The sequence below is a fragment of the Monodon monoceros genome, unplaced genomic scaffold (assembly GCF_005190385.1).
Source record: "Monodon monoceros isolate NGI ecotype Baffin Bay Population unplaced genomic scaffold, NGI_Narwhal_1 Super_Scaffold_14, whole genome shotgun sequence".
NCBI lineage: Eukaryota > Metazoa > Chordata > Mammalia > Artiodactyla > Monodontidae > Monodon > Monodon monoceros.
Genome location: NW_021703770.1, coordinates 67,062,841 through 67,080,489, shown reverse-complemented (window position 1 = coordinate 67,080,489; position 17,649 = coordinate 67,062,841). Strand labels below are relative to the sequence as shown.

The 17,649-nt window shown below is 35.9% G+C and overlaps 1 protein-coding gene across 4 annotated transcripts in view; it reads left to right on the top strand.

Moving 5' to 3' along the window:
• Positions 1–16,579, top strand: part of YTHDF3 (YTH N6-methyladenosine RNA binding protein 3) — a 33,401-nt gene extending 16,822 nt beyond the window's left edge. For 3 of the 4 annotated variants that reach the window (XM_029222784.1, XM_029222785.1, XM_029222787.1), the window contains one exon: positions 13,473–16,577. In XM_029222784.1, coding sequence (XP_029078617.1) covers positions 13,473–13,496 — 24 coding nt within the window. In that variant the 3' untranslated portion in view covers positions 13,497–16,577. Of the gene's footprint in view, positions 1–13,472 lie in introns of all 4 variants that reach the window. The other variant, XM_029222786.1, reaches the window with a different exon arrangement.
• Positions 16,580–17,649: the final 1,070 nt, after the last annotated feature.

Sequence of the window (17,649 nt, the reverse complement as noted above, 5' to 3'; positions counted from 1 at the left end):
AGTTTAAGAACTTGACTCTGAAGGCAACCAACCACTTAGCTTAAGAAACAACTCTGCAGACCCCCGTGAAGGCCTCGGATGCCTTTCCAAGGGTAACCCTTACTCTGAATTTGCTTCCTGCGTGTTCATACTCCTCAGGTGATAAAGGTCTTTATTCTTTATCAGAGCCCTGAGTTGTGCATTTGTAATTAAGCAGACTTAAGAACTGGCTAGGGATTCTAGTCGCTAATCTTAAACTTTAATTTTACGGGAAAATGTATTTGGAGTTTGAAACAAACAGCTTTTAAAGTACTACACATTTTGTATTTATGATAAATAGATATTTTCCCCCAAGATTCCTGAGGCTTGTTCATAACTTGTACACTTAAAGCACTTGTACAAACTATAGTGAGGATTTGACTTTATAGGAAGGCAGCTTAGAATTGAGAAGTGGACTTAAACTCTGCAGAATTTGATTTCTAATTCTGTTATTTGCCCACTGTGAGACTCTTAAGGGAGATGTATCCTGAAGTTACACACTGTTTATACTTGCGTCAGGTTGGCCGGGATTTGATCACAGAGCCCATAGAGCAGGACAGGCTGAGGAATATTTTCTGTTCCAAGCTACAAAAGTAAATTGCAGAGTCCTATTTATAGGAGGGAAAGAGAATGGATGGAATAGGCAACTAGCAGATTTTTCCATAGACAATACATTTAAATTTCAAATGAAGCAGGGCTTAAGTTAGAATCTTCTCCAGTAAATTATGTTGGTTACTATGGAAAGCTTCTATGTAGAAATTAAGATAAAGCACGAACTTCAACTTTATCTGTATGTAAAACATCAGTGATTCGTTTCTGTTTGTGTGCGCCTGAGTATCCTGTGGCTTTTTAGTCTGTACAGAAGAGGGAACTGTTCAAATAACAATCCTCGCCGCTGAATAATGTTGAAATAATGATCCTGCCAAACCTTATGGCGTACAAATATCAATTAGGGTGCTCCCTGAAAATGCAGCTTCTTGAGACCCGCTCAAGGAAAATCTGATATATTTGATAAGGGACCTGGTATTGTTACAGGCACCTCAGGTGATTCTGGTGCTAGTGATTGCTGCACTGAATTGTTAGAAATTTTGCTTTGGAATAATACGTATGACTCTTAAAGGCCCTGCTCAACCTTTCCAGTGAATTGCTGAATATAATTGAGTTTTCTCCAGGTTAAATGTGGGAAGTGAGGGAAAAAGGAGGATCAAGAGTAGCTTCTGAGGTTTTGAGCTCAGCAGTTGAGTAGATTGTCCCACTGTAAGTGCCTTTACAAATAGTGAATCAGGAGAAATGATTCAACTTTTCTTTTCTTCCATCACCCAGGACAGGTCACCTTGTACGTCTTCCCACACTTCTCCTCTACCCAGTCTGAAAATTTATCTTAGTTTTATTTTTTTTATTATATAATTGTCTCAGGAATTATTTATGTTTTATAATCATATATACAACAATGATTTAAACTTTATTTTTTTATTTTTTTTTTTGCGGTACATGGGCCTCTCTGGTTGCGGAGCACAGGCTCCGGACGTGCAGGCTCAGCGGTCATGGCTCACGGGCCCAGCTGCTCCGCAGCATGTGGGATCTTCCCGGACTGGGACACGAACCCGTGTCGGCAGGAGGACTCTCAACCACTGCGCCACCAGGGAAGCCCTAAACTTTATATTTTTAAACTTAAAAATTTTACATTTAAATTGTTTCATGGCTTACTGCCAGTCTTTTTATAATGTGTCTGAACCCACCTTTGACATTTTAATTTGGAGCCTAGCTTGTTTTATTACCATCATCTTTTTTTTTTTTTTTTTTAGGAAGAGTAATTTGATGTAATATATTTATTAAGCGCTTCTAAATCCCGAAAATGCCTTTCTTTGGCCATGATATGTGAACAACAGTTTTATTGGATATAGAAATCTTGGGTCACAGTCTTTTCATTCAGGCTTTGTTTTATAGTTTTCTATTTATAGTCTGTTATTTATAGTTTTATATTATGGAGAAGTCTGGGGCCAGCCTAAATTTTCTTTCTTTGGAAATAACTATTTCTGTCTGTGTGCACAAAATTTATTCTTGCTATGTGAACATGTATATGGAATGTGCACAGTATGGGTCTCTTACAGTTTTCCTTATTCCTTCATCTGTAGGCCAAATTTGTTTCTTTTTCTTTTTCCTAGTAATGTCAAAAAATATATTGAATCTTTGTCCTTGAATGCCATTGGTTCTTATCTTCATTATTTTTCTTTGCGTTTGGAGAGTTTCTCAAAATTGAATTTCCATGTCATTGATTTGATTTACTTTGTGTTGGTTCAGTGATTTGTGAGGTTTTGTATTTTTCAATGACAGTGTTAGTTTGCTTACGTTACCACATCTAGTTCTCCCTTCACACCTGTTGTTTTCTTACCTGAATCCCTTGTTCCAGAGTCCACTTGGATTTTTTTTTTTTTTCCCCTTCTTGGCCATTCTCATCTTGATTTTGTTGAGCACAAAGATGACTGTTGAAAGCTTATTTCTGCTTCCTGTAATTATCATTTTTAAATTCCTTCGTCTTACATATCTTTAATTTTTTTTAATTAACGCACAGTAAAATTGTAAATTACCTTTTGCTGCCTCTTTCTAGTCAAGTGCTCCCCTCCACTAGTAAGTAATTCACTGATCAGTTCTCTCTCTCTGTAAGGCGTTTTCCATAATTTCACATGAATGAAATTACAATATGTAATCTTTTAACACTGGAGTCTTGTACTCAGCACGATGTCCTTGCACCATGTCCTATGGTTTGCGTATCAGTTCTTTGTTCCTTTTAATTCTGTCTTTCCATTGTATGGATTTACCAGTTTGTTAACCATTCATTCTTTGAAGGACATCTGGTTGCTTTCAGATTTGAAGAATGTAAATAAAGCTCCTATAAATATTTGTGTATATATCCTTAAAAAATTTTTTTTTTAAATCATACGGTGAAAGTCACTTTTTTGGGCTGTACAGTTTTATGAATTGTAACACATTTGTAGATTTGTGTAACCACCACTATCAGGGTACAGTATTCCCCCCAAACTATCTTTTCTTTCCCCTTTGTATTTTATCTTTCCCCAGTGTCTATCTGAACTCATTATAGTTTTGTTAGTATCCTTTTTTTCTGAAAAAATATTTTAAGACTCTGCTTTTTTTTTTTTTCTGTCATCATTAAACCAGGCAGAGAATCATCTGGATCAGGTATTTGCCCCCAGATAGGTTTGTTTTTGTGCGTGTGTGCTTTAATGCTTGGTGTTAGTTGCATATTCTCTTTCCATTGCAAATGTGGAGATGGGAGAGCCATGATGTATGTTGACTTTACCAGTTAAGTGATTCATCAACCTGTGAAGAGTAAGAAGGGAGAGCCAGTGCAATGGACATGCTAGTAGTTAAAATTTGACTTTCCTTTAAGTTTGAAACCACCATGTCAGGAAACCTTCTCCCCTGCTTATTAACTGTTTGGCATTTGGGATATCAAGTGTTCTTGCCGTTTTCTTTCTGGAGCTGTTAAAGTCCTTGTCCAGGCAGAAATTGTAGATACTCATTTGTAGATTTCCTCTTAGGTACGCTTGTGTTTGCACTTTGGCTTTCCAGCAAAACTACTTTCAAATACTCTTGGCATCCCAGTGATGAAGGATGTGCCTCCTGTCTATTCTAGGTCCTCCTTGGCTCCATCAAAAAGGACAAATTAGTGGTGTTTTGCTAGTATTTCCTTCACTGGTTATGCCTTTTTTCTTTTTTAAGTAAAAGGAGTTGCAAGTTATTACTTATGTTCTCTTTTAATGTGACCCCATCTGTCTTGTGTTCCGCTGAAATTCCTCAAAGCTTCTGATATGTCGCGGTCACATTTTCCCAGGTGCACATCCTTCAGAGACCTTGGGTAAAGTAGGGGTTCTTAAGCAAGACAAAAAATGGCACTACTTATAAAAGAAAAGATTGATAAAAATTTGCCTAGATTAAAATCTGTTCATCAAAAGATGCTTTAAAGAAAGTAAAAAGACATGTTAGGAACTGGGAGGAATTTGAACATAACTGACCAGAGACAGTTGTTAAGAGCATTTAAAGAACTCCTGTGAATCAGTTTAAGAAAAAAATAATCCACTACAAAGATGGGCAAAAGGTATGGATAATCCTTTCATGAGAGAGGAAATAAATGTGGGTAATAAGTGTAAAAAGATATTCAGTTTTAATAATAATTCAGGAAATGCAGATCAAGACTATAATGAGAAAATATTTTATATCCACTCATTTGGCAAAATTAAGAAATTTGATAATAGCAAGTATTGGAGAGACTGTATAACAACAAAACGTCTTATACAGTTGCAGGTGGGAGCATTGAATTGATATAGCCATGTGGGTGGGTAGTTCTGCATTTTCTTACAAAGCTGAATGTTTCAGTACCTTGTAATTCAGCAGTTTTCCTCCAGGACATATATCTATACCTAAGAGAAACTTCGCGCGTACCCCAGAATACATATAAGAATGTTCTTAGGAGTGCAGTTGATACTAGCAAACAACAGGGAACAACTCAAATGCAATCAGCAGGAAGAATGCTTGCTTTATGGTTTTTTTGAGCAATTTGAGAGTATGTTTCATACGTCATGGCTCTTTACCCCAAAAAAGTATCATATATATTTCCTAAGAATAAGGATATTCTCTCATGTAACCGTGATATTCTGTCAGTTGGTCCAGAGTGTCCTTTAAGCCTTTTCTTTTTTTAATCTTCTTTTGTAGTATAAGATCCAGGCTAAGATTAGAATAACCAAAACAGTTTTGAATAAGAACTAGTTTAGAAGGCTTATACTAACCTGACTTCAAATCTTTGCCTTCCCCAAGTGTGGAAAAAATTTTTTGTATACTTTTTAATAGAAGTTTTGTAGTTTAAAATTTTACATTTAGTTTTGTGGTTACTGTAGCTTTCTTTCATTTCTCTTCTTACTGCGTTCATTTTTCTCTTTAAGTTCTTTAGCCTATTTGTGATAGCAGAAAAGAAGTTTAAAAAAACACGAATTCCATCTTGTCATTGCTGGGTCTTTTTCATTGACTGTTTTCTTGCCCCTTTTCTGGTTATTTTAGCAGAGGAGGAATTCCCCAGCTTACTTTGCCAGTACAGCAGCCTATGGAGGAGCTGACCAGACATACCCTGTCTGTTCATATAAAACTTGGAAAGTCAGGCCATCTTAGACTGAGGGGTAGTCGTGAAACTTAAAACTGCAGGAAAAATCCATGCCAGTTATTGCAGTGTTTGTATAGTTCTTCATTCTTAGATTTGAACACATAACTTTGATATATTTGATTAAAATCAAGCTTGATGAAAAAACCAAGACAAATCCTCTGAAAGAAATAGGTATTCAGAGAGCAGAAGGTAATTTATACAAGATTTGATTTGTTAGGGTTCACATGGAAAAAGAAAAGAAAACCAGAAAATGTTCTTGGAAATGAGAAACAGGATTGTCAGCAGTTTTTAAAAATGTTTCTTTTTAAGCAAGTGGATTAATAAAATGTTAATGTTTTAGATCCAGTTAATCATCTGGAATTTCAAATCAGAAATTTCCAAATGTGGAATAATAGAGATGAAAAACATAAGGTGTGAAAGATGTGGTGGCAAGGAGGTCCACTGTATCTAAAGGAGTCTTTAAAAAGAGTACAGGAAGAAACAGTTGGAGGGAAGAACGACTAAAGAAAAATTTCCAGAGCCAAAAGATACATGTTTTCAGAATGATGGGCTCACTGAGTAACCAGCAGGATTATTTAAAATTGTAAAAGATAAAAAAGATAAGATAAAGAGACAAGCTTTCGGAGCAAAAGGCCTGTAAGAAAGCTACACAGGAAGGAGAGTCAGACTGTTACCAGAATTCTGTCATCTACAACTCTGGACACATATAAAATCAAATTTTGTAGTATAGGGGAATGGGGCATAGAATTATGTTCTTAAAGATGAGTGTCAAATAATATCTGTGAGGGAGGAGTGCAAAATAAAGATTTCAGGTGTACAAGAGCTTAGCTACATATCCTTCATAAGAAACTTGAAGAGGTATTTCAGCAGAATGAAAAAGGAATTCAAGAAGGATAACACCTGGTAGCTGGTTATACTAGAACCATCATTAGGGACTCCGTATGCATTTTGAGTCAGAAGGTTCTCGTTGTATACAGTGGACCTCAGGGCTGTAAGCCTCCGTCTGTTAAATGGCATTGTGGTCTTAGACAAACGACAGGGGCCCTCAGTTGGGAAGCACTGACCTTGGAGATGCTCTTTGAGAGCAGGACTTGCTTTGTTCTTTGCTGAATCCTTAGCACCTAATGCTTGGCGCATAGTGGGCGAAGTCATAAGGACAGCCACCAGAACTAAAGATAGAGTGAGTTCTGTTGTAGGGACGGGGAAGAGGAGAATATAACGTTCACTGTGATAAACTGCTCGTCATATACAATGGGGATTGATAGTGTCCGAATTGACAAGTCAAGAAATGTATACATTAGCATGCCAGTTAAAGTCAGTAGTGGTAACCTATCAGAGGAAGTTGAAATAGAAAAGACTAGAGGAGGATAGGGGAGCTTTACTTTTTTACTTTAACTTGCAATTGTATGTATTACTTCTAAGGATAAAGCTAGTTTGATTGGAAAATAAAGAAAACAAAAAACTGCTAATGTCTTGAGTATATTATGTCCAGTATAAATTCGAGTAGTCTACATAGCCGTAGAGTCTACTTTTGACTATTTAGATAACCTTTTACTGAAATTTTACCTTTGTTATACTGAATGTGCATCATTTAGCTTCTACTATATTCTTTCATTCTTATAAATCCTTATTGATCAGTAAACAGTCTGAGGTGAGACTTTTAGTTTGATAGCTTTTAAAATTCCATATAGGAAAAATTAGTGTTTTCAGGTACCTGTAACTTTGAGATGAACTTAAGGCATAACTGTAATAAAATCCTTATTAAATAGTTTTAATTTCCAGAACCGTCTGTGTATTTTAATCATTTATGCTATTTTGTGTCGTTGAGCCTTTCCAAAGAGTAAAGTTTAGTCCCTGATATAATTTTTTTCACAATTGGAATAATTTTGATTCTGAGATGAGATGATGTTTAGGTCTGTCTCAAAGTAATCAAGTTTGTGCTAATATACAAGAAATTACTTCAGTTGTAGTTATTTTAGTAGTAGTTACTGTTGTTAGCAGTGAGCATTTTCCTGACAGTTCTATACTTCTTTTTTCTCAAGTGGAACATTTAGTTTAATGCTTTCCCATTAATCAGATTGCAGTTCTTAGGATCAAGAATGGTTGAAGTCTCTATCTGATGACCTTTCAGTAAACTCTTCTACAATTGTAGTTGTCTATTTGTGAGTTGATTATGACGAACAGAAACAAATTCAGTGTATAAAATCTTGCTTTTCCTTTCATCTTCACTGTAAAATTTAAAGAAAATTTCTCTGGAAAACAGTTTTTGGCCCAGGATGTATCACACGTGACAGACTAAACTTACATTACGTATTTAAGTGAGTAATTCTATGATAAGACATTGAGTGATATTTGAATAATCGAGATGATTCTGTTTTTATTGTAGTAATACTCTGTTCTGAGCTTAGTAATAATTCTTTATAAGCCAGAATTGGGAAAAGAGGTACTTCAGTTAGCATTTTATAACATTGATTTTTTTTCCCCCTTAGATTTATCTTGGCACCCCATAGGAGAGTTAATAGTGGCTATGTTAAGTTCCAATGTTGATAAAGAAATTTATGAGTTTTTAGGAGATGGATTATTGGGTTAATCATCGATCTTTGGGAGAGATTTGTTTCACATCGATTATGGTGTGAACAGTCATCCTTAAATTGAATGGTATTTCAGTTGTCTGTTTTTCTTTAGCAACAAATGCATGATTACAGTCAGCCCTCCATATCCACAGATGTGAACCTGCAGATAATGGAACCTGTGGATACAGGGGGCCAGCTGTAAGGGCCTTGAGCATCCTCGGATTTTGATATCCACGGGGGCCCTGGAACCAATTCCCTGCAGGATATATAGTATATATATGTGTGTGTGTGTGTGTGTGTGTGTGTGTGTGTGTGTGTGTGTATATGTGTGTGTGTGTGTATGTAGTATAATAATTTTATTACTTTCATTTTATCATAAAGAGTCCAAAATCTCACTCCAAAATATGGTTGCATATTGATTCCTTCACTCGGCTTTAAGACCTTGTTACTGGGTTCCAGAGAAGTAGTGTCATCCCGCTCCTCCCACACTCCACGGACAATTCTAGCCTATGTCTTGTGTTCTAGTCAACCTTTATCACCATATATTTAGAGCCTGCGTGTTCTTTTCTTAACTGTTCCCTTATTCATTCAACAAATAAATATTAAAGGTTACCAGTAAGCCACTTAAGATAAATAGCTCTTATTCTTTTTAAAATTTATTTATTTATTTTTGGCTGCATTGGGTCTTTGTTGCTGCGCGCGGGATTTCTCTAGTTGCGGCGAACGGGGGCTACTCTTCGTTACGGTGCGTGGGCTTCTTATTGCGGTGGCTTCTCGTGGAGCACGGGCTCTAGGCGCATGGGCTTCAGTAGTTGTGGTGCAAGGCCTCAGTAGTTGTGGTTTGCGGCTCTAGAGCTCAGGCTCAGTAGTTGTGGCACACGGGCTTGGTTGCTCCGTGGCACATGGGAATCTTCCCGGACCAGGGCTCGAACCCATGTCCCCTGCATTGGCAGGAGGATTCTTAACCTCTGTACCACCAGGGAAGCCCCAATAACCCTTTCTTTGTAGAACTCAGAGGTCTTGGAGAGACAGACATAATTTCTCTCAGTAAAATTTTGTAGTTTTCACTGTTGAAAACCACATGGCTCTTACTGAGTTTGTTTCTAAGTATTTTATATAATTTTTACTGCTATTGTGAATGTAATTTGTATTTTCAGTCTTCCCAGTTGTTTGCTACAATTTTATATCAATAGAAATGTCCTATATTGTGTGACCTTGCTAAATTCACTTATTAGTTCTAGTAGTTCTAATAGAACATCCTTAGGATTTTCTGCCTAACAGATCATATCATCTGCAAATAGAGACCGTTTTATTTCTTTTTGATCTTTATGCTTTTTTCTTGTAATTTTATTACTTGTATTACTTAAACATAAAATTAAGTGAAAACTCTAAAACCAAAATAAAACTGCACATAAACAAAAATTTTAGTGTGATGAGTGATGTTATTTTGCTGAAACTAAATCACAGCTCAAAGCATGAATTAGTCTTAAGTTTTAGAACCCTGTTTTTACTCTCATTTGGACCACCTAAACTAACACATGTTATGACTGTCCTCCACCATTTTCACTATTTGACCTTCTTCCTAACTCTTCCATTTTATAGTACACTTTGAGGTTATTTGATCTTTGGTACAGATGAATAGTTTTTATATTATTAGACTGCATCTATTCTTTTCTTAAACTTGACACACAATAAAGCATCAAATGCAAATGTGGGCACTGGAATCTTTGTAAAGTAGTTCTTTATTATAGTGTGGTCATGCAGAAGGATCAAGAATGTTAAAGTCTTCCTTCTCCCTCTTTGTACAGGGCACCACTGTCCGCCCTTCCAGTTCAGGCCAACAATACTGGACTGATTCGCAATATTTCTCTTTCACACTCCATATCTAACCAGTCTATCAGTAAGTCTTGTTGGCTCTGCTTTCAGAATAGATCCAGAATCTAAACACTTTCCACTAGCTCTCCATCCTCCATTATTATTATTATTGTACTGGATGATGATTGTGCTAGCCTCCTTACTGGCCTTCCCGCTTCTACTTTTGCTCCTCTATACACTCCATTACCATCAGAACAGCCCTTAAGAAGTCCTTCTGACAAGTGAGACTGGACTCAGTTTTCTTCTGCTTTTCTGAAGGTAGTATCAAAGTGTTGCCAACCTCAAGATACATCAGGAAATACTCCTTTTTCTAGTCTCTGGAACAGTTGGTATAAGTACAGAATTCTTGTGAAACCACATGAGCCTGGGAGTTTTTCTTTGGGGTAGATTTTTAATTGTTGGTTAAAGTTCTTTAGTTATTATAAGTCTTCAAGTTTTCTTTGTATTCTTGAATTTGTTTTGGTAAATTTTATTTTTAGGAAGTTGTTTGGTTTTAAGCTTTTTTTCGTATTGGCATTAATAGTATTTTAATGTTTTTTAGCTGTGTGAGTCTTCACGATATTATTTATGCTTCATTTCTTTTTTTTAAATCAGTCTTTCCAGAGATTTTTCTATTGTCAGCTGCTTTTACCCCCCAAACACCAGTTTTTATTTTTGTTCTCTTAGGCTCTCTTTATCTTTGTTTTCTGTTTCACTATTTTCTCCTGCTGTCTTATTTCATTCATTTTACTTTGGGGGACTCAATGCTACTTACTTCCTAACATTGAGTTGGATGATGAGCTCATTATTTTTCAGTTTTAAAAAAATGTTTTTTTTAATTCTATACATTAAATTTCTAATTTTATTTTTCAGGGCTTATTAGATTTAGTATATTTATATTGTACTGGTGTAAAAATTTTTGAATTTTTGTTATGATTTTTTGGGAGACTTTTAGAAATGTGTTTTAGATTTTCCAAATGTGGTAAGATTTTGTTTGTTGTTACCTGTTCTGCTGTTAAAATTGATGTCAGAAAATATGCTATGTATGATACTGACTCTTTGGTATTTAGAGTGGTTTTCTGGTCTGGCATATAGTTCCTTTCTGTGGTTGTTCATTGTGAACCCTGTAATGATTTGGCTCCGTTTTCTGTATTCTGTATATTCAGTCTTTATTTTCATTAACTTGTCTGCTTTATCAATTACTAAGAGAAATGTGTGTTAAATTCTCCTGCTATAATTAGGAACCTGTCAGGTTTTCTTTGTAATTCTGAAAACATTTAATATATGTAAAGTTGTATTTTTAGTTTAATACTGTTACAGCTTTTTATAAAAAATGTTTCTTACTCTGTAGTGGTTTTTGCCTTAGAATCCACTTTATCTGATATTAATATAGTTGACTAAGTCTTCATTTGGCTTGTTTTTAAGCTTTCTGTGTCCTTATGTTTAGGGTTAATTTCTTGTAAATCATGTGTAGCTAGATTTCTTTTTTTAATTTTGAGCTCTTTTGTGTTTTCGTTAATGAACCTCCATTTTTTGATTGCTTGATAAAAATGTATAAATAATATAAATGTGTATTTCTGCCATTTTATGTTTTGTGCTTTCTAATTCACCTAGACCTTTCAAGCTCCCCTCTCCCTCCTTTCCTGTCCTACCACAGGAAAGGAGTTTTTAAGTTTTTTCTCTTTTCCTGTCCACTGAGTTAGAAGTTATGCATTATGTACATAGATTTAATCTGTATATTTTATTGATTCAGTTAAAGGTGCCATAATTGATTACAGTTCAAAATGAAACAGCATCTCTAACTTCTATTTAAATAAAACATGGTCCTCATTCATGTACCTAGTCATCTCCCTTAGGTTAAACCTCTCTTTGTCTAGCTTATCCTTAAGTAGTATTGCCCTTTTTTTCTGTAGTTTTGGGGTTTTTCATGGAGTTGATGAATTTCTCTAGTTTTGATCAGTCATTTCATGGGGAGGAATAAGCAGTGAGCTGTTACCACTTTTTGCTTCATCTGTAATACCGTGTTTTATATCCAGCTAATTAAAGCAGGCTTCATTTCTCATACAAATCTGTTTCCTTTAGCTGAGGAATAAATTTCCTTTATGTTTAGGCTGGTTTTTTAAAAGCTTTAGGGCCTTTGTAAAATTAGACTACAGCTTCCTGGTTCCAGATTCTTTTTTTGTCTTTTTTTCCCTTTGTTTATGTTGTTGGATTTTTGTTTTTGTTTATCCTTTTGAAACATGATTAATTAGCTGGCTCTGTGTCTGTTTTCATTTTTGTTTTTTTCTTTAGGAATCTCTCACTGATGCTTATGGATGTATGAAATAATTCATTTGTAGTTATCTTATAGTAGGGCATTTATTTGTTAGCTTTCTGTATTAAATACTGTTATTCTAGTCTAGGAATATATAAAGATGAAAAAGAAAGGACTTTAGTAACAAAGAACTTAAAGTTCTCTTTGGAATTTATTTTTATAAATTGATTGATTGATTGATTGCTGTGTTGGGTCTTTGTTGCTGAGCCCGGGCTTTCTGTAGTTGCAGCGAGCGGGGGATACTCTTCATTGTGGTGCTCGGGCTTCTCATTGTGGTGGCTTCTCTTGTGTGGAGCACGGGCTCTAGGCGTGCAGGCTTCAGTAGTTGTGGCTCGAGGGCTCTACAGCGCAAGCTCAGTAGTTGTGGTGCACGGGCTTGCTCCGTGGCATGTGGGATCTTCCTGGACCAGGGCTTGAACCCATGTCCCCTGCATTAGCAGGCGGGTTCTTAACCACTGCGCCACCAGGAAAGTGCCCTCTTTGGAATTTAAAATACAGCTTTCTGATGGTGTCACAGGGGATGGGACATTAATTTGACCATTGGCAAAGTATATACATATTTATTATGGAGGATGTGTTACTTATAGAAAAGTGGGAGTAGTGAAACCACAAATAGAGAGTCTTATAATGTGTTAGACACAAGTGGCTTTCAGTGTGGTCCTTGGACCAGCAGTATTAGGATCACCTTGAACTCGTTAGAACTGCAGGCTCACAAGTTAAGCTTCAGACCTTTGCGGCCCAATAGTGAGTGTTTCCACAGCCATCCGGGTGATTCTGATGCTTGCTAAAGTATGAGAACCAGTGAATGACACATTAAAGCACATGATGGCACAAACAAACTACGTAATGCATTCACTTGACAGGCATGCAGAGTGCTAGTCATCCTTTTTTTCAAGGATAAGTATTACATGTGGATAATTTGGTTAATAAACATCGTAAAAACATCACTCAACTTACGTTCAAGGGGTTTCTGCTTTCTTAAAAGAAATTATAATAATAAGTATTATTAGTATTTCTTCATGTGAAAAATTATGCTGAATCTGAGAGTAGGATATGGAGGAAGCTTGTGATTCAGTGTTTTGTTTTTGTTTTTTTTTAAGTTAATACTGAAAGCTTAATTTAATGCAGTTTAATGCAACTCTTTTCCTTTCCTCCTAACCCTGCCTCGGCCAATAGTTTTCAAATTGCTTCAGAGGACTTCTCGTCTATTTTGATACCTCACCATCAAAAACTCATTGAAAGGGCTAGAAAGACATTGTAATAGTCTCACCTAAACAAAATTCTGTGGGAAAACAGAGCTGTGGTTAGGACCTATAATCTCCTGAACTAGGTCTTTGTGTTTGGACTTCTTTATTTTAAAATGGTTTGTGGTAATCACACTGAGGTGTGTATGGGTAATAGTAAATCGTTTTTAGCTAATTACTTGAAAATTAGTATTTGAAGAACTTCTAATGGAGATGGTTTACATTATAAATGCATATAGTTTAAATCATTAAATAATGATGGTGTTTTGTTAAAGGTCTTTGTGCTTTTCTTTCAGGAGAGAAATAGAAACAAACAATAACCATATGAAGATGTCCTGTTAGAATTATACAACACTAATGATGTAGACTCTGGAAATGCCTAATAAGTCAAAGAAGACGTTATTAAAGCTTTTTTCTGCTTAAGGTGACATCTTTGAACTCTAACACAGAACTGACTCTCCTTGTAATGGTTTTCATCAGCGCGTCTGCCCTTATACTCTCACCAAACACACTTGAGAACTGTAACTTCGTCAAGCACTTTCTGTCCTGAAGCTTTTACCAGTATCTGCTGTCTTTTGTAATTATGCATCCTAGCTAAGGCACAGAAGACTGAATGAATGCAAGGATTCATTAACTCTTTGAATTTGTTAAATACTAACAGTTAACCATTAGAAGTGGTTCAATGATGTAAGAGTCACACTGCTTCAACTTTTTCTTTGTTGTAGTTTTTAAATTGTCAATTTTTAGCTATTTGACAGATTAAAAGCAAAATAATCATGCCATATTTAGTCCTGGAGTTCAAGTCTAAATGTTTATGTGAAAATTATTGTAGTAAACTTTTAATATGGCAAAGCAACCTTATGCTCTATTTTAGCCAAATGAAACATAATCTGAGATTATAGAACATTTCCCTTGTCTTCAAACTGTTTGGTGTAACAGAATATTGATATGCAGCTTGGTGGATTTCACCAGTTAATGCACATTCTTCTCCCCTCCTTCCCCCAATAATATGTATACTGAAAAATGTGCATTTGTCTGAGGAATTATTTTGTTTGCTACCACTTAATGAATCTCAAAATTTTGAGTAATGTACCTCAGTCTAATCAGACTTTTTATGACCTTTATAACTACATTTAAAACCCTTAATTCCTATTTCTGGGTGTTTGCGAGCCTGATTGCTATCATGAAGTAAAAAATTTATTACTCTAGGTATTCACTAGCTAAATAAACATAGTTCTTGTTTAGCAAGCATATATTGTTCCTCAACTCCTTTCTCCAGCTTTTGCAGTGTCCTGGCATCCTTAAAATATTTGAAAATATGGCCTTGATCCATGGATTAAATCAGTATCTAAGTGAATGTGTTGATGTTTTATTGATCAGATCTATATAAATGGGAATACAGCATATATCTGGGTATTCTTATAGTTATCTTTTTAACGTCTTATTTTTTTCGTTAATTACATATCAACATTAATTTTGTATCTTGAAACAAATTGATTTTGTATAATTATGTGTCAGACATCTGTATTAACTGATTTGATGGCACATGGTTATGAAATAATGTACTGCCCCTTATATTACTGTTCCAAAAGGAGAAAGCTATGTAGAAAGATATGTTAAGGATGAAAATAGCAATACAGTAGATTTGAGTACCTTGATGTTTTGCATTTACTCCACTTATGTTTACATCATGTTTAGAAATGTTTTCATTTACTATGGTCTTTGGTCACTTCGATTCAAAATTTAGTGACAGATATTTCTTTGAGGCTTTCATTTGTGTGATTTTTTTTGTACAATGTTTTCTTAAAATGTACAAATACTGTATTCAAGTGAAAACCAGTACAGTATTTGTAGCTAAACTGTAGCTACTTCACAGTGCTTTGGTAGTCCCAGGATAGTTACCAGTGTTTACTGAAGGGAACATCAAAATGTTAATAGTATATTACAAAATAAAGACTTTCTTAAAGGAAAATTGCACCTATTTTACCTTTTTTAAGAGTAAGCCATGAAATCTTGTAGTAACATGTCTCGTAACTATTTGTAATGAAAATTGGCATTTGGGTATAGTCACCACAGCAGCGTTCTGCATCCCTAGGATTATATAGGTAGGACATGTCAGAGAGGGGACACTGTCACTCGGGAGGTCCTGTTAGAGAAAGCTGTACAGGGGTGACCTTGTGGAAAGGATCTGAGTCTTCTCTCTGAGGTTCTCTTCTTCTTGGTGCTTTATTAGCAACTCTGAATATTTTTATAAAACTAGTTACATTATACACGGATTGAAACTTGTTTAATTTACATTAGGTTTCTGTGTAAGAGATGTCACGGAAACACTCAGCAAGCAGGCTGATTGCAATAGCAGACTCAGAAATGTCAGATGTAACTCAGCAGTCTACTCACGGTGAGGAGTACATCCCAGTGCCTTTAACCTGGATTTCTAATATTAAGTGAAATGGGTGCAGCATTCCTTTGGGGAAAAAACCAAGACAAAACAAAACTTTACAATTGGTCAGTTTTTTTCCTCATTTAAATTTTCTTCTGAGTGCCTCTTCTCTCTCCCTCCTTGGTCTGTCAGTGTACAGCAAAATGTTTTTCCTCTAAGTGAGATGATCAGAGGTTGTCTCAGTAGCACAACTAATGGAAGGTTTCTTAGCTGTGGGGACCAAGAGGGAGAGAAACTGGGCTCTAGAGCAGGAGACTGATCCAGTGTTCTGAGTAATCACAAATGAAGACATTATTGGCCCAGTAACTTTCTTGCTTAATGTTTTTCCAAGATCTGGTTTGAATGTTTCTTAATTAAAGTTATCTTACGTGGGTGTTTTATTTTGAAAGGTATTATATAGTTTGTATATTTAACAGTAAGGGGGAAAATGTAACCAAAATTAGTATTCTTTCTCTATACATATTGGTACTTGAAGATTCCTTTCAGAAGAAACCCCAGCCTTTTCCTAAGTTCAAGCCTCGTTTTAACTTAAGTGATCTTTCTAATTCAAAAGCTGTGTTCTTTTTGAATACCATGCATGGGGGTTAAGCTGATGTTAAAACAGTTTGCAATAAAAGAAGAATCAGCTTAAGTCATTTAATCATTTCAAGTGCATTCTGCATCCTATAAAAATAAGTTGGAGAACTTTAAGAGAATTGTGTTTCATTAAGTTTTGCATATCTTTTGTTATGCCATGTAAATTCCCTTCTTTTTCATATGATTAAAGAAAGGTTATGATAAAATGATTAGTTAATTTACATTCACTTGTAGCAGTTACATGAGAATTTAAATTTTGTCGTGTTTGGGTTTGTTCATTCCTGTGAATGATGGTACAGTTAGGTGAGATTTTCTGTTATGGTACCCGAACTCACCATTTGGTCCTCTTTAATCTTTGAGGGTTTCAATAAAAATTGTTCACTCATATCTGTGTTCTTTCCATTTTATCTTTATAAATACAGATTGCCTTCCAGAAAACGTAACATTCTTGTCAGCTCTGTTACGAATTTCCTGATTGACATACCTTTCAAGTACAGATAGATTATGTCATTCGATTTAGTTGGCCATTTGAAATTAAGTGGGGAAATTAAAGAGAGGAAGGATCACAGTTTATCCTAATCTTTATCCACTCCAGTGAGCTTACTGAATTACATGCTTTTAACGCTAAACTTAGAGCAAAAGAGAAAGAGGCTTACTTAATAGGACGAAGTCTTGGCACCAGCTGTCTCATAACCCTAATCCCCCATTCTTGGTACCAAGGAATGCTTTTTAATAGTGTGGACGTTTTCCTTTGGGCTGGATAGAGCTTGTGGAGATGGGATCGTGGTGACTCTGAATGGTGCGTTGATAATCATTGCCGGGCTCTCTAAGGCACTCGTTCAGATGGGGGAAACCAGAGTTTTAGTTTTGTGCTGCATACCACACTGTTAGCCTGCGATCAGGGCACAGTTTTACAGGCACCCCAGGTGTCCCACATTGCAGCATCATCTCCTAAAGAGGGTTTGCATCTCTTCAGCGTACTTATATTTGAGGCTACTCATTTTTAGTTGGGACCCTAATTCTTACTGGCTTTGCTTTATCTTGCTTAGTGACATTAGATTTAGTAATTGTAGTCTAGGAACTAAAATATTCTTGCAGTTAGAAGTTAACCGAGCAATTCAAGGTCATTTGCTTTCTAATCGCAGAACAGTTGATCCGTGGACAACACAGGTTTGAACTACATGGGTCCACTTGTACACAGACTTTTTCCAGTAGTAAATACCACAGTACTGCACAATCTGAGGTTGACTGAACCTGTGGATGCAGAGGAACCTCGGATATGGAGGGACTGTGTGTGAGTAGGGCCGACTTTAAGTTGTATGTTGTGGAGGGTCAGCACCCCTAAACCCCTGTGTTTTTCAAGGGTCAGCTGTACTTGTCATTGCGTAATCTTGATGTGTATTCTTTCCTCATTTCTCTTGGTGCAGTGATAGTGAGGGGCAGAACTCCCCTGTAGA